The 24192-nt window shown below is 47.0% G+C and overlaps 1 protein-coding gene across 4 annotated transcripts in view; it reads left to right on the top strand.

The window, feature by feature from the left end:
• The first annotated feature begins 29 nt into the window (after positions 1 to 29).
• The window catches only part of RNFT2 (ring finger protein, transmembrane 2), a 27978-nt gene continuing 3815 nt past the window's right edge, over positions 30 to 24192 (top strand). The window contains exons 1-8 of one of the 4 annotated variants that reach the window (XM_027661486.1): positions 30 to 212; positions 1070 to 1365; positions 1493 to 1552; positions 5420 to 5901; positions 8267 to 8343; positions 9849 to 9949; positions 12155 to 12308; positions 21473 to 21622. In XM_027661486.1, coding sequence (XP_027517287.1) covers positions 1506 to 1552; positions 5420 to 5901; positions 8267 to 8343; positions 9849 to 9949; positions 12155 to 12308; positions 21473 to 21622 — 1011 coding nt within the window. In that variant the 5' untranslated portion in view covers positions 30 to 212; positions 1070 to 1365; positions 1493 to 1505. Of the gene's footprint in view, positions 213 to 879; positions 964 to 1069; positions 1553 to 4895; positions 4961 to 5419; positions 5902 to 8266; positions 8344 to 9848; positions 9950 to 12154; positions 12309 to 21472; positions 21623 to 24192 lie in introns of those variants that run through there. The other 3 variants (XM_027661485.1, XM_027661484.1, XM_027661488.1) reach the window with 3 other exon arrangements.

Here is a 24192-nt window from a genome sequence, read left to right as displayed (position 1 = left end):
AAGATGACTCTGTGCATGTGTTTCTTACAGGTGTGCTGTGAGCACTGGGAGCCAGGGGCATTGCAGTCATCCAGCTTGAGGGACCTGTGCTGAGTTTGAAATCTGGAGCAGCTTGGACTGTCTGAGGAACTCTGTGTATGAGCTGTCTGCACCCTCTGGAGCTTCCATCTCTCCCACGGTGGCACCTGGCACCTCTGGATAAAGCTGTTCAGGTACTGTTAAAAAATGTCCAAGTGCAGCAAGATGAAAACCCCTAATCTGGAAAAAGCAGGAGCAGTCAGTACTGAAGCTGAATCTCTTTGGGAACAAAGGCCATTTAAATGTGATCAAACCTGTAGGCCTGTGGGGAGAACAGACCATTACATCTCACGATGTCCTGCACCTTCAGGACTTGGCATTCATGTCACTGTCCCCTTCGTGGCTGATGCCAAAAGAGAAAGTGTGTCCCCATGGAGCTGAATGTCATTGTGGAGTGTGATTTCACCCCACATCACAATCTAGACTTCTAATGGTCTAGAAAGGCATGAAGGATTTTCCAAGTGCCGGAGTTACCTCTAGTCTGGCTCTGGCTCTCAGCTCATAGCATGGGAAGATGGACAGATGTTTTTTATAAGCAGTGACCTCAAAATTGTTCTTAGGCAGGACAGCTTTACCTGCACAGGCCAGCCTGTCTTGGCCTGTTCATCACACCTTAATTGCTGTTTTGGTTAAAAAAGAGTATAATGTTATATATCAAGGCAACAGATATTGTCAGGGTAGGATTACTGCAGGGAAAGCATATAAAAGATTACTGGAATACTAAGTGTTGTTACCTCAAATGCAGGTTATAACAATTGAAAAAAAAAACATAAATCTATTTTTTACGTATAAAACTTGCAGATCCTTATAAGAACTTAGGCTGTGAAAATCCAACACTAGCTGAAAGGTATAGCAAGAGATTAAAAACCTACTGGGACTTACAAGGTAAAAATTTTGTAGTTAGGAGAGGTTTTTAAAAGAGTATTTTCATGACCCGGTTATATTTTTTCATCAAAGATGTTTACACATTTGCTTTTTTCCTCCCTCTCAGTTTTACAAACCAGGTTTCTGCAGAAGAGGAAGAAGGGGTTTCATTCCCAAGAGCGGATGTTGGGTGGCGTGTCACAACGGGAGCCACCCTGTTAGATGTCCTCGAGGTCTTTCCCAGGACATGCCATCACACAGCTGGACACTCCTTGGGACTGCCCTGTCCTGCCAAAGGGGACCTGACTAGTTCCTGCCCTGCCTGGAGAGCCGTGTCCCTGTGCTGCCACAGCTTCCGAGTTGTTCCTGTGCAAGTGGGCTGAGGAACAGCCGGGAGCCGGAGGGGCTCTGCCGCAGAAGGAGGTGCTTGGTGCCAGCCATGTGCCCAGCTGGGTGGCACCCCCAGCCCCCCGAGGCCGTGGGCCTGTCTCAGTAGCCCCCCCGGGATCTGCTGCCCCGCGCCGTTGATGTTGAGCGTGTTGTGTTTCAGGGTGCTGAGGAAAATGCAGAGGCGGCACAGCAGCAACACGGACAACGTGCCTCCGGAAAGGTACAGCTGCCTCCCTCCTCCGGGCTCCTCTCCAGAGGGGAACGTTCTGATTTAAATGTAGGGGGGGATTGAGAAGATGGAAACTCAAAATTGAGTTTCCTCAGTCCTCATCCCTGTGGATGGGGTGTGGCCAGGCTTTCTGCTCGAGTTCGGGAAGTTTGGACACAGGTTTACTTTTCCCCCTCACGTCAGCATTGACTGCTGCCCACCACAGTGTTCCAGGATGATCCAGTGTGGCACATGAGGAGCTGGCTTGGCATAGGCAAGACATTTTGGAGCGCTAATATTGCTGTTTTGGTTAAAAAAGAGCATAATATTATGTATTAACTCAAAAGAGATACTGTCAGGTTAGGATTAAATAACATTTACTGCAGGTCAAGCATAGAAAATTCCTGGAATACTAAGTGTTGTTACTTCAAATGCAGATTATAACATTTGTTAAAAAACCATAGTATCTATTTTTTTTTTCCTGTATAAAACTTACAGATCCTTTTAAAAAGAATTTAGGCCCTGAATGATTTGTTGCACAGTCTTATGGGGATCCTGAGTACAATCAACCCGCAAGGATCAACCTGTATGAACAGAAACTATTTATACTTCTCTTATTAAAGTGTGTAAAAAGTCTGCTGGGCTGAAGCTTTCAACGACTTAGTGTTTTATAAAGAGTTTGAGTGATCCTTTACATCTTCCCAGAGTCTGTATCCAGCTTCATGCATGTGAGTATTTAGATGCAGAATACCTCTAATTCAGTTCTGTAATTGTAACATCAGCAAGGGAGCCTTGCCACTGTTGTTGTTCTGGTGCTAAGTATTCCCTAGGGCTTTCCCAGAGCTACAGCTTGACTTTGTGGGTTTTTTTCCCAAAGAAGAAACTAATCTAATTAAGACAAAGATGGAACTAACAAATTTCATTGTTCTGGCTGAGCTGAGATTATAAGTGAAAGATCATCGGGTTTGCAAGTAGAGTTGCACTTTGATGCCCTGACCCCTGCTAGCATGGCACTGTTCTTAATTTCAGGGGAAAAGAAAGCCACCTCCACCTTTTTTTCTGCATGATACTGCCCAAGCCTCAGTGCAGTCTGTGGGTTTTGTATCAGCAGACAAGGCTGGGGCTTGAGAGGCACAGAAGGTGCTGAATGGGCCTTCTTGTCTTCTGTGCAGAGCTCTCTGAGTCTGTACAAACCTGTAAGGCACTTCAGGACCTGTTTGAATAGTCAAAATATATTCAGGGTGTGTGTCTGTTATTGAGTGCAAAAGACAAGCAGAGTAATGTCAGTTGGCTTTTATAAATCCTTCTGGTTTTTAACAGGTTAGGTGCATATTATCAGAGAGTCTGAAGGTTTCTAAATGTAGAACGAAATGCTGTTGCCACTGGCATTCCTTCTGGTTAACTTCAGCAGCCTCACAATTTCATCCTTGTTTGCTTTTAAATGTGTCCCAGAGTAATTCCTTCCTGCTGAAAGCGCAGTCCTGTATCCTGGTAGTATTATTCCAAACAATAGTTGTGTCTTTATTTGTAACACTGGGTTCCACCCAGGCTGTTTGTTAGTGTTCCCAGACCCAAGCACTGTCACATTCTGTCCCCGTGTTGTGTGTACATCCCTGAGTTGGAATCACTATTTCTAAAGTTAGAGACCTCCAGGGGTTAAAATCAAGAGAGACCAAAGCCCTGCAACTTGTCTTATTTGTGAGCTTTGCCTCTTGCTGACCTCATTTATTCTTTACTCTCCTTCTGCAATTTAGAGAGGTATTTGCTGTCTGCCAGGCATTTACTGCCTAATGATCATTCTGCTTGTTACCTGGATTGTTTCTTGCCATCTAAACTTGGTTTGTATTCATCTCAGCACCACAGGATTGACTTCAGGTGAAGAAAGCCTCTTGTCTTTTGGTGTTAGGAAGAAGGTATTTAGACTTTTCGGAATCTGGAAAGGATCAGTGCCAGAACTAATTCCCTTCAGTTCCCAGTAATTCGGGTACATCTATGTCTAATTTGCCAGGAATATCAAAACAGAAGAGTTTCTCTTGACCCATGAGCAGATCCTTTATTAGTTCAGGGGCACACAGGCTTCTCTTCCCCAGTTGATTGTGTCTCTTGTTGGTGCAGTTCATCACTGGGCAGGCAGTGATCAACCTTAAATAAAGACAGAAGGTTTTGGGGGTAGGTCATTGCTTTAAGTTAGCTTAGTTCATTTGTTTCTATGTAATATGACCTGTCTTATTGTGTCAGGTTCCATAGGGTTTTATATGTTTTTCTTTAAATACTAAAGTCAGTGTGGATGATGTTGAATTTGGTATTGGATGTGTAATTTCTTTGGTTCCTCCAAAAGTTAAGGGAGTGTTTGGGAATTTTGTTCTTTAAATATTAAAGTCCGTATAGATGATGTTGAGTTTGGTGTTGGATGTGTAATTTCTTTGGTTCCTCCAGAAGTAAACAGGGTGTTTGGGAATTTTGTTCTCTAGATGAAGGAAGTGGTGCATGTTGGTCAGATCTTTAGAGGTTCTCTGATCTTATGAGTGGTTACTGGCCTCCAGTTCTGCAACTGTGACTTTCCAACAAGCACACAGAGGGAAAACCATCTGTCATGTGCAGACCTGTGTGTTCTCAAAGTGTGTGAGAGTGGCAGTTTGGACTTGACCCTCTCTTCCAAGTGCCCAACACCATAGCAAAAGCCCTCCTTTTGTCTATGAACACATGGGAAGCAAAGGGAAGGAAAAAAAAAACCAAAAGAACCGAAATAACAGAACTAAAGCAATATATATATGTATTTACACGTATATACAATTACAAAACTATCTACACATAAGGAAGAAACCCCTAACGCCCCCCAAAAACAGATATATGCAACCAATAAAGAACTATCAAACCAAAATCTTAATACTTTCCTTAAGTAAACAAAAGCCACTCCACCAAATCTCTCCTCTCGAATCGGAAAACCCACAGGCCTCACAGGCCTCACTCCCACATGAGTGAGACCAACTGCGGGGAGCCCGCTGTCTCCAACTTCACCAGAAGAGATCTGGCCAACTAACTCCCTCCAACTTCTATTTATATTCCTACTTATGTAAAGAATAGCATGGAATATTGGGATATAGGTACTCCCTTGGTTTTGACCTGGTGTGGTAGTTAGTCTAGGCCTTCCTTGGTGACCAGTTTGTAACCAAGGAAGTGCCCAGATTTACCCGGTATTCCCTACAATTTTTACGTAAGCCAGGGTATAAGAAGAAAGAAGGAGAGGCCTTCACCCTCTCTTTCCTTCTGGCAGCTTTGGAGGTGCAGGTTTCCCTGCTGTTGAGTCTGTCGTCTTGGGGACTGAGGCCTAGTGAGGCCTAGTAAGGCCTTGCCAACCTTAGGAGACAGAGGTTGCTGGCGGTCGTTCCAGCACGACTTTCTGTTGTCCCAAGGAGAGTAGTAAGATATTCTTTTGCTAATTCTTTTAGTTGCTAGATCTTGGGCTATTGATTGTATATGTTTTATTTTGGTTTTGTTCTTTTTTTCCCTTCCCCCTTCCCTTTCCCTTTTCCTTTTGGAATTGTACATATATTTCAATTGTATATAACTGTAATATAAGTGTAAATATATTTTTATGTATTGCTTTAGCTGCCTCTCTCTCGTTTCGGTTCTCTTGGTTTTTTTTCTCTTCTCCTTTGTTTTTTTTTTTGGGGGGGGGACTTCTTGTGGTGAGGTTTGGAGACTTGGCAGGGAGCCAGCTTCAAACCAGAACACCTGGTTGCCAGAAAAAGGCCTAGACCAAACCATTGCCATGAGGAACACCAAACCATTGCCATGAGGAACACCAAACCACTACAAAAGACCGCGGAGTTCCATGTCACTCAGTTTTTTAATCGCTTTGCTGTCGTCCCTCCGCAGGAACCGGAGCCAGACGGTGAGTTCCGAGACCAGCGTGGATGAGAGCGGTGTGTTCGAAAGCCTCAAGGCCGAGGCCTCCTCCCCTCAGCAGCTCTTCTCGGGGCTGGCCGGGATCCCCTCGGGCACCATCACGGCCGCGCCCTTCCAGTCGGGGTTGGTGCTGGGCTCCTCGGTGGGAGGCGGCGAGGTGTTCATCCAGATGCCGGCCCCGCGGGAGGAGGGGGCCGGCCGCGCCGAGGGAGCCCCGTTCCACCACCACCGCCAGCCCTCCCACCACTTCCACCACGGCCACCACCGCGGCTCCTCCCTGCTGCACATGGCGGGGGGCGACCGGCACGGCCACGCCGAGGAGGGCCCGGACGAGCAGGGGGGCACCCCGGCCCCGGCCCTCTCAGAGCTGAAGGCCGTCGTCGGGTGGCTGCAGAAGGGGCTTCCCTTCATCTTGATCCTCCTGGCTAAAGTTTGTTTCCAGCACAAGCTTGGTAAGCACCCCTATCCTTTCTGAACCCTATTATGAAGCTTTATCAGGCTGTGGTGTCCCATACTCTTATTGATAGAATCACAGAATCATAGAATCAGCTGGGGTGGAAGGGACCTCAGAGATCATCAGGTCCAACCCTTGATCCAACCCCACTGTGGTTCCCAGACCATGGCACTGATGCCACATCCAGTCTCATTTTAAAGACCTCCAGGGACGGAGAATCCACTCCCTCCCTGGGCAGCCCATTCCAATGGCTGAGCACCCTCTCTGGAAAGAAATTCTTTCTAATGTCCAACCTAAACCTCCCCTGGCACAGCTTAAGACCGTGTCCTCTTGCTGATCGTTGCCTGGGAGAAGAGACCAACCCCCCCGGCTCCTCCCTCCTATCAGGGAGTTGTAGAGAGTGAGAAGGTCTCCCCTGAGCCTCCTCTTCTCCAGGCTGAACAGCCCCAGCTCCCTCAGCCTCTCCTCACAGGACTTGTGCTCCACTCCCTTCCCCAGCCTTGTTGCTCTTCTCTGGACCTGCTCCAGCCCCTCAATGTCCTTCCTGAACTGAGGGGCCCATGTGATGGTGTGTGGTACTTTGGACTTGGCTCCCCTGCCAAGTGCTGAAGACCACAGCAAAGGTCTTCCCCCCACCACCCTTTTTATGAAGGCAGGGGAAGGAAAGGGAAGAAAAAAAACTATCAAAAAAACCCCCCAAATAACAGAACCAAAGCAGTATATATATATTTTTTACACTTCTATACAGTTACAAAAACTATATGCGTATAAGAAAGAGAACTCTCAACACCCCAAAAAAACCCCAGAAAAACAGATATACGCAATCAATTAAAGAACTAGCAAACAAAATCTTAATACTTTCCTTAAGGAAACAGAAACCACACCACCGGCTCTCTCTCTCGAATTGGGAAAAAAACCAACAGCCTCTCAAAAAAATCCCCAGGCCTGCACTCCCACAGGAGCAGCCCAGCCACAGAGAGGTTGCTTTGCTTCCTCCAACTCCTCCTCTCTGAGAAGCGATCTCCCCTCCAAATTCCTCCCCCCTTCTATTTATATTTCTGCTTATGTAAAGAACAGAATGGAATACTGGGATATAGGTACTTCCTTAGTTTTGATCTGGTTGCCAGGAAGAGGCCTAAACCAAACCACTACACAGTGCCCAGGTGTAGCCTGGCACGAAGGGGACACACTGAAATGTACGGGATGAATTCACCCTACTTTCAGCCCCAGCTGTTCTAAAAATATTAAAACCAAAGGGAAAAAGTGCTTGATGCTCGCCTGCAAATTGTACTAAATTACTACTTGCCCTAAGAATTTTTATGGCACCAGTTAAAACTGAACACTGACAAGTCCAGTGAGTGTGACGCAGAAAAATATTGAAAGCAGCAGCTTGTCACTTCTTCAGAGACAGGATTTGTTAACAGAGCTTGAAAGGATGTTCACCAGCTCCCTGCTCTGAAGGCCCTCACCTGAACAGCAGTTGTTACACCCAGCAGGATATCTACAGGTAGTTTAGTACATGAACATCTTTGCTGTCCTGACCAGTTCTGTTCCTTTTCCTGATCTCCCCTTGACATTCCTGTGAGGGTGAGGATGTTACCAAGGCTTCTCCCTCAGAGCTCTCTCTAGGAGAGGTGGGCAGAGCTTACACTGGTGACTGGCAAAGGTTTCTGTGGAGCACAGAAGGGTTCTGAGGAATGAGACACTTGTCTAGCTGGTAGTAGCTGTGAAATCAAGTCTGACAGCATCAGCAGTTACCTCTTGCAGTTGAGATCTTCAGAGTTCCCTGAAGAATATGTCTATGCAGGGGTTTTTTTAATGGTACCTGAGTATTTTAGCACTATAAAATTGTATGTATGTGGCATGTCTGAGGATCTTGACTCATTCTGAGATTATCAACACTGGGAAACCAGTAATGCTTCCGTTGTAGTCCACTTACAACTCTGACAGGGATTTGGTTAATTCATATCTGCAATATCTTGGCCTTTGGACCTGATATCCTGTAGGTTTTTGATAGTGTGCCCTGTCCTCCAGGAGCTGCTGAACTGCTGTTGTAATACTGTCACCTGGCACAACGCAGCCAGAACTCAGAGCACTTGTGTTCTCCTTCAGGACCTTAGGACAGAGTGTCTGTGCTGGGCTGGGTGCTCACTGCAGTGCTGCATCTTCATTTACACTGAATTTGAAGTACAGAGCCCAGACTGGTTTAGTCACCTGTACATTTAAATTCCCGGCGCATCCAGAGTATCACCCAGTAATGTTTTTTCTGAGATGCTGATGTCCCTGGCTCAGGACTGGTGTCCCTGGCTCAGGACTGGTGTCCCTGGCTCAGGGCTGACCCCCTGACAGTGCCTTCCCTGCAGGGATTGCTGTGTGCATTGGCATGGCCAGCACCTTCGCCTACGCCAACTCCACGCTCCGAGAGCAGGTCGCCCTGAAGGTGAGTCCAACATTTCACCTCCTTGTATTCCCAGGAAACATCACCCTCTGTGCACAAAACAACACCTTCTTTGGCACTGGAGGGCTGAACGCATTTATATGGGCACAGATCTTTAGGAACAAAGAGTGCTGTGCCCTAATCCCACCTTCCTCTTCCTACTTCTCCACACTGATGCTCTCCCACTGTTTCTACCCTATTTTTTCGTGAGTGTGAACGTAGTAAACAAAGAGAGGACAGGTCAGGGGTGTTGTAATCTGCATCTCCCCGTGCCACTGGCTGGCAGTGCATCTTCCAGCACTTCTCTGCACCTTGGTTTCCCCATTTCGGCAGCAGTGCTGGAAGCTATTTGACTTATTAATGATGAGATTTAACTTATTAGCATTTAGATCATGTTTTGAGGTGTTTAACTGAAACATTTTGCAGATGTGTTGCTTGTTAGCATCTTTATAATGCTCTGTTGAGAATGTACAGAAACCAGCAGACCTTTCCAGGCCTTTTGATCTTCAGTGTCAGAAGAACAGTTCAACTAGCACCAAAAGCACAAGACTAGAATTCCTTTTTTTATTAAAATTACATGGGTGGCACAAGTGTGTACTTGTATCTACCAGCAGCAGTGGAATAAATGTGCTGCAATGCTGAATGAAGAGAGAAATTGCACAATCATGTAATAGATGGCTGTTGCCTTGCACTTTGCACTCTCTCCTTCCAGCAGTGTGCCCCTTAATCCCCCTGCTTTAAATCTCAGCCTAACATCCCTGCAGAGACCTATTTCCTTAATAAATCAGCTCACAAGAAAAATGGTGGGTGTTTTTTCCCTCCCAGGAGTAAAATTTACTCTTCAAAATTACCCTGGGCCAAGACCCAGGACAAGATCTTCTGCCATCCAGCTTCTGTCTGTAATGTCCCATGTATTTTGAAATGCAGCACTTGCACTTCTTTTTTGACCTTCAGTTACTTCCTCGATCAAAAATGCGTGTTCTGGAACCTCCCTGCATTTGGATAACACTCAGATGTGCTGCAGGTGGTGATGGGTTATATTTGGTTTAGCTGAGCCTTCCTCTCACTCAGAGGATCTGTTTGTAAAACCCCTCCTTTGATGAGGTGTCACTCCCACCAGGTGACAGCTCAGAATTTAGGACAATACATGGAACTGACTTTTTTTTTTTTTTTAATCTGCTTGTCACACTGAGTTTTAAATACCAGCAGAGTTTAGATGTCCCAGGAAAGATCTCAGCTTTGAAGATTGCATTCTGCAAGGAAGGCTGTCACCTCCCCCAGCATACTTCAATTAATTTCCCTGAAGTTACCTTATTTGAAAGGTTTGCTGGGTGAGAGCCATTTCTGCCTGTGTTTATATGTGTCCTTACCTAGCAGCCTGCTTCTGAGCCTTAGTCCTGTGTAAATAAACTAATTACTGAACACTTAGATACATATTCGTGTCCCCTGGGATGGGCACAACCCACAAGACTTCCAATTTATCTTCTCTCCTTCTTTCTCTTGCCCAGGAGAAGAGATCAGTGCTGGTTGTGTTCTGGATCCTGGCCTTTCTCACTGGAAACACCTTGTACTTGCTTTACACATTCAGCTCTCAGCAGCTCTACAACAGGTGGGCAGATTCACATTGTTCATGCTGGAAGCAGGTGATAATTTCCAGGGAGGAGAAGAATTTCCCACTGTTCCCCACACTTTGGAAGTGTTCATGCCTAAAGCACCTGCTGTCTTGGCTGCATCTTTGTCATAGCTTTCAGTGGAGCAGAAGGAGGTGTGTCTTTCTGCAATCAGTGGCATAGCCAGGGTGGAAATGGGGGGTGAGGACACACGACGTGTTTCAGAGCAGGGTGGACCCTTTTTAACAGGGACCTCTGAATTTCCACTTTGACTGCAGGGGCTGAACATACAGAGCAGGTGCCAGAAGCAGATGAGGCACAGACCCACTGATTTTCCTCTTCCTGTAATGTTTTCTCTTCAATCTGTCAAGCTTTGAGTGCAGGACAGGAGATAAACAGGAGGTGAAATAGTAGTGTTTTACTTCAGTGTCCTCAGGGCTTGGAAGCACTTGGATCTGAGGTAATTAAGACACCCTTGACTTTCAAATTCTCACTAAAGCAGTTCTCAGGTACAGAAAAGTTTGTACCAATGGATTTTGTTCAGCACTACCCTTAGTTACCATAAAGTCTGTAGGAATTATGACAGACAGGAAGCAAAGATACACAAGCAAGGAGATGTTAGTAGAATAAATAGGAAGAAAATGGAACAACATCAAACCTAATTATTTAGAAAGTAATTTTGATATTAGGAGCCAAAACCATATGAATTATCTCCCTCATTAGAATTTTCTTTGTCCCACTGAAGGGGACTTAGAACTTGAAGCTGAAAATACAACGTGCAGCAGTTGGGTTATGGCTACACAGCTCTTGGGTTTGGTTTCTCTGCCAGTTGTTTCATTGCTTCCCTGCTTCTTCCCAACGATGCTGTCTATGGGAATAGCCAAGGTCTGCCCCTAACCCTGGTGTCCTTTGGAATTGCCCCTAATGGATTTGGATTTGGTCACTGGAAAAACTCTGTATGTAAATGCTTCTGGAAAGGGGGAGAGGTGAGAAGGCTTGAACATGTGGGTCCAAATGGGAGATGCCAAGCCATGGGATCCCCTGGATATGGCTCGTGGGAGGGACTGGAAGAGAAACAGGAATGGCAGAAAGGTGTGGAAGCATCGAGAAGGAATTTGCATCCCAGGGAACCTGTGTGTCTGTAAGGTGGTGGTCAGGGTTAAAAACATGGATGGGACTAGTTTAAAATAGAGGGTAGATCACCCAAAATAAAGGGCTTTCAGCAAATTGGGGCCACCCTACACACAGTTTAGGGCAGGGCTTATTACCAGTGGGCAGGCTGGGCACATTTCCATGGAGAATCCCTGTTCCTGGGAGTACTGCTGTGTCATGCTTGGGCTGGTGCATCTGTTGCCTGCTGTGTGGGGACCTGGGACTATTCACAGGGCAGGCTTGTCAAATTAGAAGTAGCTGCTTCATGTTTGTTTCTTTCTGCCTTATTTTTCATTTCCTGATTTGTTTATTTTTTTCCTAGTGTTTTAATTTATTTATTTATTGTTTCTAGTGCACGAATAGTAGTAAAGCCTCTGATTCTGTTTCTGTTTTTAGGGTGTAATTTTACCTGTTGTGCTGTGCCAGTGTTGTGAGTATTTTAAATTCATGTTCAGGCCTTTCATTTCGGGTTGGTTATTTTACTTTTGCCTTATTTTTTTGTTGGTTTTTGTTTGTTTTTTTTTTGGTTAAGTGTTTGCTTTCTACCACGAGGCTTTAGCAGCTAAACACCCTGAAGACAAATCCTGGTTTTTCAGCCTCAGTAGGGTCCAGTCCTCATTGCTGCTCGGGTCAGTGGCTCCTGCCCGTTGCTGTGTGGAATTCTGCTGTCCCAGACTCCACTTTTTTCAAAGAGCAAACATTGAGCAGGACTTCCCAGAGTAAGGTTTTACATTCAGATCACAGAATCAGACAGAGCTGAAGGCACTGCCTGCACACCAAAGGCTCTGGTGCAGTGTGGAGTGCAGGTGGTGGAGTTTGCAGCCTTCCAAAACAGGTTTGGGTCCTGTTTGGTGGTAATGGGCAAACCTGGTGACCTCAGGAGAACAAGAGCAAAGCCAAGAGAGGAAGCAGGGCACTGATTTGCATGTGTGACTCCTGCTGCCCTTGGCAATTCCCCTGGGGCTCAGGGGAGTTTCTGGGCTCTCTCTCTAGCCAGCAGTGGACACAGGAAGCTTGAGTGAGGTTCTCACTGGTGTTTTGGTGTCTTTCAGCCTGATCTTTCTGAAGCCCAACCTGGAGAGGCTGGACTTCTTTGACCTGATGTGGATTGTGGGCATTGCAGACTTTGTGCTCAAGTACCTCACCATCGCCCTCAAATGCCTCGTGGTGGCCCTGCCCAAGATCATCCTGGCTGTCAAGTCCAAGGTAGGAGACTCCTCTTGATGTACAAATATTTATCTTTGATAATCTGATACCTTTAGAACACGTTTGCAGCGTGAAATCCCAGAATCCCAGAATGGTTTGGGTGGGAAGGGACCTTAAAGCCCATCCAGTGCCACTCCCTGCCATGGGCAGGGACACCTTCCACCAGCCCAGGTTGCTCCAAGCCCCATCCAACCTGGCCTTGGACACTTCCAGGGATCCAGGGGCAGCCACAGCTTCTCTGGGCAACCTGTGCCAGGGCCAAATATGAATGGAAGAATAAAAATAATGAAATCTCTTCATAAAACTTTGGCACTCGGGTATCAAGGTTTGGGGTTTGAGCCATCACAGACCTGAGCAAGGGTTTGGTAGCACCAGCAAGTGATGGAAGTCCAGAGATGAGGAATGCATTGCTGGAGGAGGAACAGGCACTAGCAGTGAGGTAACAGCTTGTCTGGTTGAATTCCTTGTTTTCTGAGCAACCTCTGTAAATACATATTTCTGAAGCACAAATCACTTCATGGGAAGAAACTGCAGGTACTTGTGTCTTTGGCTTCCCACTTGGGCCAAAGCAGTAACAGGATTAAATTGAAGCTCCTGGTGCCACAAAAGACAACACCCCTTCTACATAACCACGGGTGAAGAAATATTTGAATGCTTAACGTATTTAAATTATTATGAAGTTATTCGTAGACTAGGCCTAACTTTGGAAACTCCCTCACTACGTTCTCTCCCTGAAAATACCTTTTCATGTGTTTTTACCTGCACAGATCTGTCATGCTGCCTCTTTATCCACTTGGTAGCCTCTGCATTCCAGTGGCAAACACAGAGATGTGTATTATTTGCATCCAGTAAAGGAACTTTCTGGGAGCTGTTGGGATGAAAGGCACTGTATAGATGCAAGATACCATCATTAATCCCTGAAAAGTCTCAGGCAGGGCACTTAGGAGGATATCTAAACTGGGAATAGTTTTGCTATAAATGACAGGGGTGGCAGGGGAGTTGAGCAGTTTGTTCCTGCACAGCAGGGCTATTTGAGATGGTTATTAATTTATTTCTGGCAATTGTCCAACTTTTTTTTTTTTTTCCCTTCTTCTATTATTATTATTATATTTTAGGAGATTAATGTGCTGGGTCAGAGCATAATCCAGCCTGGGGAGGGAGGGAAAAGTGATGTGAATAACCTCCCCAAGATAAATTGCAGCGTTGGAAAAGGTTCACAGCCTTTGCTTGCCTGTCTGAGAGCTCTCCCAAGCACTCATTAATCCTTGTCTGGAGAGAAGAAAGGGAAGGGGTCTTTATTTGCAGCTACAGGGGGAGGCTGGTAAGATCACATCTGTCAGGGGCCTGTAATGACTCAGAGCACAGATGCTTCATTTTTAATACCTTTTTCTGGAGAGCAACACTTCTCACTTTTTTCAAGCCCCATTTTTGTCCAAGGATGTTGTTGACGGGCTCGGTGTCCCCTGACATCTCAGACTGCTGCTCCCTGCCACCACAGAGCTGGATTCTTCTCCCCCACTCTGCACTGCCAACCAGGGATGAGATCTCAGGGGACAGACCTCAGCTCCTTCTGAGTTTGAACAGTTCTACTGCAACTTAGGCACGTTAACTTGGACCAAAATATTTATTATTTGCTGTCTTAACACTTGCCAGATACAAAGTTATGCTCTGCTTCCCCAGGTGCTCCTACCAGAGCTTCTGCTTTAAGCCCAGATGGGAGTTTGTGAGCTTGTGGGTGGCTGTCACTTAATGGTATCGTGCTGCTGGAGAAATATAAATTAAACTAGAGGAAAGGTAGATTTTTTTTCAAGATATACATATATATAGTGAGAATTTTTGTGCCAATATAACCAGTCAGAACAGCTCCCCTAATGCAGGGCCTGAAGGGGAAGCTGCTGCCCTCTCAGGGGTGGAGTTCAGCCCAGCTGTGAGTGGGACACAGGGATTTCATCCTGAACTTCCTTGCAGGCCTGGCAGTCAGCAATAACCACAGAGCTTGTCCAGGGATGGGATTTGAGGAACTTTGATCACTGTGCTCTCAACCTCTGAGCAGACTCTTCAGATTTTTCCTCATTTTGGAAGTTCCAAGGCACCTCCAAGGCCAGGCTGGCTTTTCGTGCTGCTCCTTGAGGTTCTGGTGTTCTCTGGGTGCTCTGTGCTCTTCACTGCTGCTTGCAAGGCACTTCCTCTGAATATCCTCCTTTAAGTCTCTTACCTCTCCGTGTCCACTGGGATTGGAGCAAGATCAGATTCTTTTCTTTCTGTTCCAGTCTTCCTTTCTCCCCTCAGTCTTCTCTGGAGACTGAACACCATCAATTTTTTGAGTCTTTTCTCAGAGATTTTTAATTCCAGATCTTATTATTCTCTTCTGGACTGTCTTCATCCCTTCCTGTTTTCCAGAGCATTTCTCCAGCCTGTCAGGATGAGTTTGGATTATAATCCTTCCTTCTATTGCATTTACAGCCTTTCCCAGTTGAGTGTCAGATTTGATAAACCCACTCTGTTCCATCGAGATCATTGATGAAAACAGTGAATAGCACTAAACTCTGCTTCCCTCAGACGCATTTTGACAGTGAACACATAAAAAATTTGGGCTGGAGCACTCAGTTCTGCCCCCCCTAAAGTACCTGGGTCGTGTATTCCTAGCATGGCAACTTTTGGTGTAGGATAACATTTGCATTTACAGCATTTAAAAGCAAACTAAAATTGAAAGGCAGAAAAATAAGGTTGTCTTTGCAATCAGAACACAGAGGGCAAGAAACATGCCCAGGAATGCTTGAAGTGTGAAGCATGAAAACTGATATATTATGTATTATATTTAGGGTACAACTAGCCAGAGTTCTCCAGGCTTGAATAACTCAGAAATGGAATATCTCTGCAACAAACTCCTCCAGAGAATGAGGGAAGACTGAAAAACTTGACAAAATAATCCCAGGCCTTGCCAGGCTCCAAACCAGCCTGGAAAACAGAGGTGCCAAGAGAGGCTGTGAGGGTGCAGTCAGGCTGGAAAGCAGGGAAGGAAGGGCTGGTAAATGGGAGAGAAAGTCAGGGAAAGGGCTGATCTCACACCTCTGAGTCAGTGGAGTTGGCAGAAAGATCAAACCTGTGGCTGAAGGTGTCCCTTCCTCCCCCACGAGCTGCTGGGCACGTTAAGCCAAGTTCAAGTTTTAATTTCAGCTGGGCTCATCATTTCTTTGGAAGAGGGGGGGTTTGGCTCCCACCCTGCTCTCTCCATTAAAAAAAAAAAAAAAGGCAAATAAGATCATTTAGTTCAATATAAAATGAATTAAAGTAAATTAAACTGCAGGAGCCATGTGGCCTTGCAGAGGCTTCCATTGTTGTACACCCATGGATGGCAGCTTTTCATTTGCACTGCTGAGGAATGACAGCTTGAGGGGGGTGGAATTAAAAATAAGGAAATAAATAATAAAAAGGCACACTTGCCAAAGATTTCACTTAGGAAATCCCAGGTGCCTGCAAGTCTCCCATCCCCTCCTCATGCTCCTGTCAGCAATCCGAGCTGGTTATCCTGGAGGATGGAGTGAGACAAAAGAACTGTAAGGAACTGGGATCCCAGGGTTTTTTATATATGTATCCTTATCCCTAGAGGGGAGAAGGACATTTTTCCAATTATCTTAATGGGCTGGTACATGAGAAAGACCCTAAGTTGGAATTTTCCTTCTGTGCTCAGTACAGATGTGCAGCCAAGTTCCAGGGAGCTGCATTTCCAGGAGGCTGGAAATTCAGAAGGAGAACATTTTAACACTGGCTCGTTGCAAACACAGCATGAAATAAATGACTGTTGGTTAAATACTTGTCAGATTGACTTGAAAGCTGGATCCAGACACTGCAAATGCCATTAATCCCATGAATTTGTCTTTATGCTGCTGAAATGCTGTCAGTGGCAAGTGTACAAGCACTGCTCCACCCTTGCACTGGGGACCCCTCACTGCAGCTTTGAAAATATTTGCTTGGTGGTTTGGTTGTTTTTTTTTTCCCAGTTGACTGTTTTATTAGTGCTTTTTATTTTTAAAGTACCATCTCACCGAGGCTGGTCAGAGAAAACCCAGCCTGTGTGTTGCTGCAGTTCTTTACCCGGTTCTGCACTTGGATTTTAGAGCAAATATGATGAAAACAGTGAATAGCACTAAACTTCAGGTGCATTCCATGTTCCCTGACATTTCCTGGCATGGGTGGTTACAGCTCTGCCATGTAAATTGGCACATCAAGCTTCCCATGTTCCTTCTGAAGCTGCACCTTTTTTTTGTTGTCCTGAGGAAATAAAGGTCCCTTGGAGCATTTGAGTCCTCTGGATGCTGATCCAAAAATCCAGGAGTGTTAAAAAAGCACTGGGAGCTGGCACATAGATGAGTTTTAGGAAAAATAACCCAGGTGAAGATGTTCCTTATCTGTGCTCTCTTCTACTGTGAGATATGCAGGTTAATCCTGGTCTTCCCTAAATTTAACATGGTTAAAGTGGTGTTTCCAGGCAGGATAACCCATCCTCTAATTACCTTCTGACCTTGGGTACTCTTTGGAGGAACTCTGGGACAGATTCCCCAGTCTTTGATCCTCTGGAGCCACAGAACCAGGTGATGTTCTGCAAAGACTGTTCTCTGCTTTGGCCTGGACAGATGAGGTGTCCCAGCATCACAAGCATGGGATTTATTATTTTCCAAAAGAAAAAGGGCAACTAAAGCATCAGAGCCAGGCCCTGAGGAGTGGGGGCTCTTCTGTCCCCCTCCCTGACACGCTTTGCAAGACACTGCTGCTGAACTTTAAAAGAATCATCACTCCCAGGGGCTTTCCCACTTGAACTTCCCAATTTAAGATGTCCCAAGATGAGACTTTCAGAAGCGAAATTCTCATTTTTTTCCCCTCTAATCCCACCTGGAAATTCCTCCTCATTAGTCCTGCCTGGATTTTCAGCAGCACAATGTGCCACAATCCTGTTTCCTGCTCCCACTTCCCTGCCCTGGCAGTGTGACCTGCAGTCCCAGCAGAGATCTCTCCTCATCCAAATTGCCACAGCAGGTCCCCAAAGTTTTTTCCCAGCATCCTCCTGTGTCAGAATAAGCCCTAATGCTGCTGGCAACAGAACAAGTGAGACTTGGAGCTTCCCTTGAGTGCTAATCACGACTTACAGTTGCCTCATTGCAACTTCTCTCACTTCTCCTGCATCCCATTTTAATTCCACCGTGTCAGACCTTACCCTGCCTCTCTCTTCCCTCCTGCGGAGGCACAGGCACTTATGCAAAGCCTTGTGTCAAAAGAAACCACAAAATCAAGGCTCACTTGGGCTCTGGGGGAATTAGCATTTGCCTCTGCAGCTGCAAATTTTCCCCCCTTTGCTCTGTATATATTGGGATTCAGTTTTTAATTACACCATTCCATGTCGTGTCACTGTAAGGCTCCTTCCCTCCATCACCAGTGCCCCAAGGATGAAGGTGAGATATTGAAAGGAGCTGTTGTAGCAACTGGAAAGCTCATAGAAAACAAAGACCACTGGAAGAGGAACATTCTACAGGTTCAGGTTTCTACACTGGAGAATTGAATTCTGTCCTTTACTTCGCCAGATAATTCCTGTGTGATTCTAGAAAAGTCATGTACAGCTGCAGACTGGAGTCAGGGGTTCAGCTTTTAATGGTAATGTGATCTATAAAATGAAGTGCTTTATAAAAAGTCTAATCCCAGGCATCTCAGCTTGGACACCAAACCAGCCTTACCTTGACCTCCATCTTTCTGTGCCTCGAGTTTTCATTTAGGAAACGCAGGGAACAGCTGTCCCTGGGGTCAGCCCTGTGAAAATAAGGGGGTTTGAAGAGTGGTTTTGTAGTGGTGATGTCATAAAGGAACTGAAGAAATGTTAGAAATTTGCTCCTCTGAGCAGGAGGAAGGGATCAGATGCAGGTCTGCCATCAAGTGATGAGGATTTAACAAAATACTAGGAAGCTGCGTGCTTAATGTGCAAAAAGGGTTTACCCCTTACAGACCAAAACACTGCATGTACAGAAGGAAAAGGGCAACTGGGTGAAGATCCTGAACTCTCCTCTCTCAAAAGAAGTGCTTTGTTTGAAGCATAAAAATGGCCTTTCTGTGGTGAGGGAGGTGCAGGAAAATGGAGGGTTACACACGAGTCACTGACTCGGTTTTTAACAAAGCTCTGGAAAAAGGGAATCGGAATTTCCCAGTGTGGGATCTCGGGAACTGCTAAAATCAGATCCCCAGCACAGCCCTTCCCCTCATGTGCTAATGAGCTCTTTGATGGTGGCCTGGCAGGGTCAGCAGTGTCCTTCTCACTTCTGGCTCAGGCAGGGGTTTGATGAGAGCAGAGCCCCTTTTCTGGCCCTTGTAGGGGACATAATTGCAGGTAATACCCTGTTTAATCTCTGCAGTTCAGGTTGGCTCCTGCACAGTCCAGTCAAGCATTGGCACTGACTCACAGGCTCACCAAAAATAGATTTTGCTGCTCTTAGAGAGCCCTTCAGCTCTATACAGTCGTGCATTCCACAGAAGATTCCCAGATTTACACAGATCTTTATGAAATGTGAACTCACCTAACAGAGACAGGCCTTGCCTTATTTCCAGCTGTTGTTCCAAGAGAGATGCACATGAAAAATAGTTGTATTTGTGCTTGATATAACCTTGATGAGAAAAAAAAAGCTGAAATACTTGAGCTTTTCAGACAAAATACAGCTGGAGACAAAGATTTATCTTTGAAAACTGTAACCTAGATATCCAAGATGTAACAAGGCTGAGGAGTGACAGAGAGGTGTGTTGGGTGTCCTTACCAGTGGTGGGTGCTGTCTGCAGCAAGTTACTGCCATCACAGATCTACATTTTGCTGCTAAAGTTGTAGGGAACAACCCTTGTTTTCCAAGCTTCTGGCTCAGAAGGGAGACCCCACTTCTGCTGCAGCCCTTTGTAAAGTCACTTTTGATTTTCTGGCACTTTTTCTAGTTTAAAAAAGGGGCTGGTGTGGTGCACTGAGATGCCTGACAAGACTTAAAGTTCTGTAAGCACTTTCTAGTTCTCTTCTAAGTGTTGCTTCCTCCTGGATTCACTCTAAACTTATCAACCTTTAGTGGTCAGGTGGGTGCTGTTAATGGGCTGCATGGAGAGGAAGCATCCTTCAAATCTGAACTTCACTCTTGTGGGGGCTGTGAACGAGTTTCTAGCTGCTGAGAAATCCTGGTACCCTGCAGTTCCCACTGAAAACCGAGGATGTGCAATGGATAAAGGAGCTCTGAGAGCTTTGGGAAGGGTGGAGATGTCGTGGTAGGACAACTGAAGTTGCGTGTTCATTTTAGAGCCACGTTCTGCCCCTTCCAACTCCACAGCCTGGCTGCCCCTGCCCCACCTTTCCTTACATCTTGCTGCGGGCTCTGGCGTTTCAGTGCCTCAAAACTTGTGTTGTGAGCCGGATTTCAGCTCTGGCACCCCAAATTCTGGGCGCAGCAGCTCCATCTGATGCAACGGGAGAGCAAGAAGTGACCTGTCCCATCCCGGCTCCTGGTGAGGCAAGGATCCAGGAGAGATGAGGGGTGGGAGGGACGAGTCAGGGAAAACAAAACAGTTTGCTGCCTTTCTCTTGCCGGTGGCTTTCATCAGAGGGGAGGCAGTGACAGCACAGTGACCCTCTGCCCAAAATAAACGATGATTGCATCGAAGCACGGGGCTGGAGAGAGAGAGAGAGAGAATGAGAGAGAGAGAGACCTCGGCGCTAATTTAATAAATTGCTCGCGTTTAGGATCGCTGCCGGTAGGTTTTGTGCTCCGTGATGCCACCTGGGATTCAGGGGGAGGAGGGGAGAGGCAGAAAGGCAAGAAAGCTGCCCGGGTCCGTTAGCAACCGCTGGTGTGACCTCACTCCGCGTCCCGGGGGGGTATGAGATCATGAGCATGCCAGAGCTCTCCGAAGGATTCGATTTGTTGGGAGCAGCAGGATGGCCTGCGAGTGATCTCATCCCCAGCCCCCGGGGAAGGGCGCTGGCTGCTGCCGAGCCGCCTGCCAGGACTTAATCCCCGCTCCAAACCTCCCCAATTAGCGATTGGCCTGCGGTGACATCACTGATGACAAAGCGAGCAAAATTCCAGGGGAATTTCCCCCTTCTCCGGGATCTTATCGCATGAAAGGGTTTTTGACGTGACTAAACCCAAACCTTTCAGCCCGGATAAGGTCAGTGGAGATTAAAGGATCTTGCCCTGACCCAGTGCCCTGCCACCGGCGTGGGACAGAACATAAATGAACAGGTCCTCATTAGGACTGGCCCTAAATTAGATCCCCCTTGTTCAACCAGCTTCCTGCTCGTAGGGAAGAAATAAAAATAGAATTGATAAAATATATAAAAAATATATTTTATATATAAAATATATGTTTTATATATAATATTTTATATATAATATTAAAATAGAAGTGATGTGGTAAGAAAAAAAAGGCACCTCGTGGTTGCAGCGAGCCAGGAGGGAATGTGTGTCACCTTCCAGGTGTCCCTCAAGGAGGGAAAGCTTTCTGTGCCCAGTAAACACCGGGATGGCAGGGACAGCTTTACTGAAGGTTTTTACACAGGATGTTGCCCATTCTTTGAGTCTCTTTTGAGAGAGAAGTGTTTGAACCATCAGGCTTCACCCTCCCCCCTTCCTCCTTAAGGTCCTCTGGAAGTATTTTGAATTTCAATGCCCTGAGGGTTTGTTTTTCAGCACCAGTTGTTTTATCTTTGCTCTGTACAAGAGCCAACACGCACCTGAGTGGAAGGGCAGGGATAAGGATGCTGGCAAAGGGATAATTAGTTTGATCTGGAAAGTTGTCAGGAAGTCTGATGTCACCTTACATTTAATCTCTGTACCTTCAAAAAGGTATAAAATCAAAGAGGCTTCCCCTTGCTTTGCTTTTCTCATAATTAATAGCATCCACCATTTACATCCTATTAATCCTGTAAGTCTTAACTCTGCTGCAGCATTAAGATGTGTGTCCATAACCTGCTCTAGAATGTAAAATTCCAAAATGTAGAACAGCTGGGTAAGGGGCAGAGCAGGAGGAGCACCGTGAAAGAATGAAGTGACAATTATCCCTTCAGAGTTCAAAAGCAGGTCCCTGCCCCGTTTAACAGAGTGAACACTGCTCTTCTTTTGGCCTCCTGACACTTCCCTTGTGTGGTTTCCCAGGGCAAGTTTTACCTGCTCATCGAGGAGCTGAGCCAGCTGTTCCGCTGCCTCGTGCCCATCCAGCTGTGGTACAAATACATCATGGGAGACGATCCCTCCGGCAGCTACTTCCTGGGAGGGATCCTGATCATCATGTACAGCCTCTGCAAGGTGAGCACCACCCCTGCAGTGACCTGCAGCACAGCTGAGGGGAACAAATCCCCCTCCTGTCCCTGCCCAGGAAGGGACCTGCAGCTGCCAGAGGCATTTTGCATCCCTGGCCCGTGGGCATGGCTGAGCTGGGGAAGGTCTGTGGCTGCTCAGGAGTGTTGCATCAGACTCATGAAGTCATTGCTGCTCTCTAATCCCTTCCTGCAAAGGCTGGAGGAGAAGGGGAGAGCCTTGGGGGGAGCAGTGCTGGCGTGTTCAGCTGTCTGCAGCCTTCCAGATGCAGCACTGAAAAGGCAGGTTGCAGTTTAATGTTTCTCTCTGAGCTTTCCTCTGCCTTTCCAGGCAGGGTGGGTGCTCTGTCACTCACAGCAGGCAGGGAGAGGGGTATCCAAGTCCTGTCTGCATAAAACAGGTAGTTCTGCCCCATTCTAGGTCCTGGTCTGGCTGCTGCAAGTGCAGGATCCCAGTGATGGACAAGGGTAATTAATGTGTCCTCAGAAATAAGAACGTTAAGAGCACAAAGTCTGTCTGTTCAATTGTGAGTAAGTGTAACTTTATAAATAAGAGTCCCAAGTCTGAGGTCTAGAAATAGCTGTATTTCTAACTGTGTGTGTTAAACCCTGCCCAAACAGGGGTATCCCTGTGGTATCCATCCCTCTGAGAAAGGCCAGGTGAGTCAGGCTGGCTCCATCCCTGTGCCTCTGGCTTTGCAGGAGCAGACTGAAGAACAGGGAAGAGGGAAGATATCCCAGCTGAAAACAGAGGGGCTCAGGGGGGCCCACCAATTCTAAATCACACTGTAGCTCTCATTGCAACAGTTGCAGCTCTATGTTATGTAGAAACAGGGCCTGGTTAACCCCTCCTGTCAAGGAATTGTCAGTTCTTGTGAGCAGGAGAGGCAGAGGAGGTCGTGGGAAGTGATTTGGTCACAGCAGGTCTGAGATCAAGCCCAAACCAGAGCAAACAGTGCCAGAACAGAAGCACATGAGACCAGTGCAGCTCCTGCACACCCACCAATTCCCTCAGCTCTGTGCTCCCTGCTCTTTTCTCTGGGAGAGGATTGTTGCCCCTTTCAGAGGTGCCACTGCCTGGATCCCCTGGAGGCAGCAGGATCCAGCCCTTTCCTGCCCTCCTGGCCTGGGACCTCAGGTGTTCAGGTCACAGGTACAGGAACAGATTTCAAGTGATCTTTCCTGTGTCCTTTCTTGCAAAAGTGACTCAACACCTGGAAGAGGGATGGATGCTTACCTGCAGTTCCACCTGCCATTCCTTCCACCTGGAGAAGTCCTCCCAGCAGCAAGAAGCAGTGGGAGCCTCTGCTCCTTGGAGGAAGGGGAGCCAGCCCCAAACCCCAGGCTGAGCTTAAATAGAGCTGCTGGGCCCCTGGGCAGGGACTGTGGGTGCAGAGCCCAGGGCAGGCTCCTCAGGGCCATGAGGGGCTGTTAATGCCCCCAGGGCCCACTGGTGTGAGCAGTTCTTTTGGGGTTCACTTGATGTTTCTGTGCTATGAAGCTTTTACAGGTAGTGTGGGATGACCTGGGGTGGAAAAGCCACCTCATTTTGGTCAGTTCTGCTGGTCTGTTCTTCAGAAGCTCTCTGAGGGCAGGACAGCTGTTTTCCAGCCTTGCCTATAACTTGGGCCCAGGACTGTGGGGCACCCTTGGGAAGGTGCCTTGGCTGCAGCCCGTCCCTGGGACATGCACATTCCTTCCTTGAATTCATCCAGCTCACCAGGGGGATAATGGAGGGATGGGCCAGGGGAAGGGTGCTAAACCCAGGGACGTGTCCCAGGTAATTGTGTGGCAGCTCCTGAGCGTGTCCAGGTCAGGGTCAGCCCCCAGCACACAGAGACTGTGCTTGGAAGTGAAGGAAAAGTGGGATCACGCTCCTCCAACACAGAGCCAGGAGTGCCAGGTGTGTGCATCCCATTCACAGCCACAGGAGCTGCAGGTCTAATTCCTTGCCTGAGACACTGAGGATATCCCCAGGGGAGCCCACATTAGCAAAGCCACAAACCACATTAGAAAAAGCCACAGAAGCCAATTTGGCACCGAGAGCTCCTGGCGAAAATCCAGGGCTCAGCTGGGGCTGCAGCCCCTTCCCCTGCACAGAGGGCAGGATCAGGGGCACTCCCAGAGGGTTCTGTGTCCTGCAGCTCCTGGGAGCTGTCCTGGTGCCTCTCTCGGGGCTGTGTAGACACAAACCCTCTGATTTTGGTGAAGAAATCCCAGATGTTCACCAGCAAGAGCATCCGGGGCTTATTTTGTCCCCATCCTAAACAGAAGCATTCACTGTCTGTAACCCAGGTGTTAAAATGATGAAAGGCAAGATGAAGGATGACTGATGCACCACACTTCAGTGCATGGGTGAGAAATGGGTGTGAGACCACTCAAACAGCAGCTCTTGGGGTACAGGGGGAAAATATGAAGGGGGAAAGTGGACTGGGAGAAGAGGAGATACATCAGAGCTGGAGCAGAGGCATTAGAAGCCACACTGTAAGCAAAGCAAGCAGAAAAAGTCTGAGAAATGGACTGTGGAAAAGAGCTGATCCTCGTTAGGAGATGAAAAGT

Source organism: Corapipo altera, unplaced genomic scaffold (genome assembly GCF_003945725.1).
Source record: "Corapipo altera isolate COAL_440 unplaced genomic scaffold, ASM394572v1 150, whole genome shotgun sequence".
Classification (NCBI taxonomy): Eukaryota; Metazoa; Chordata; class Aves; order Passeriformes; family Pipridae; genus Corapipo; species Corapipo altera.
This window is presented reverse-complemented; position numbering and strand designations above follow the sequence as displayed.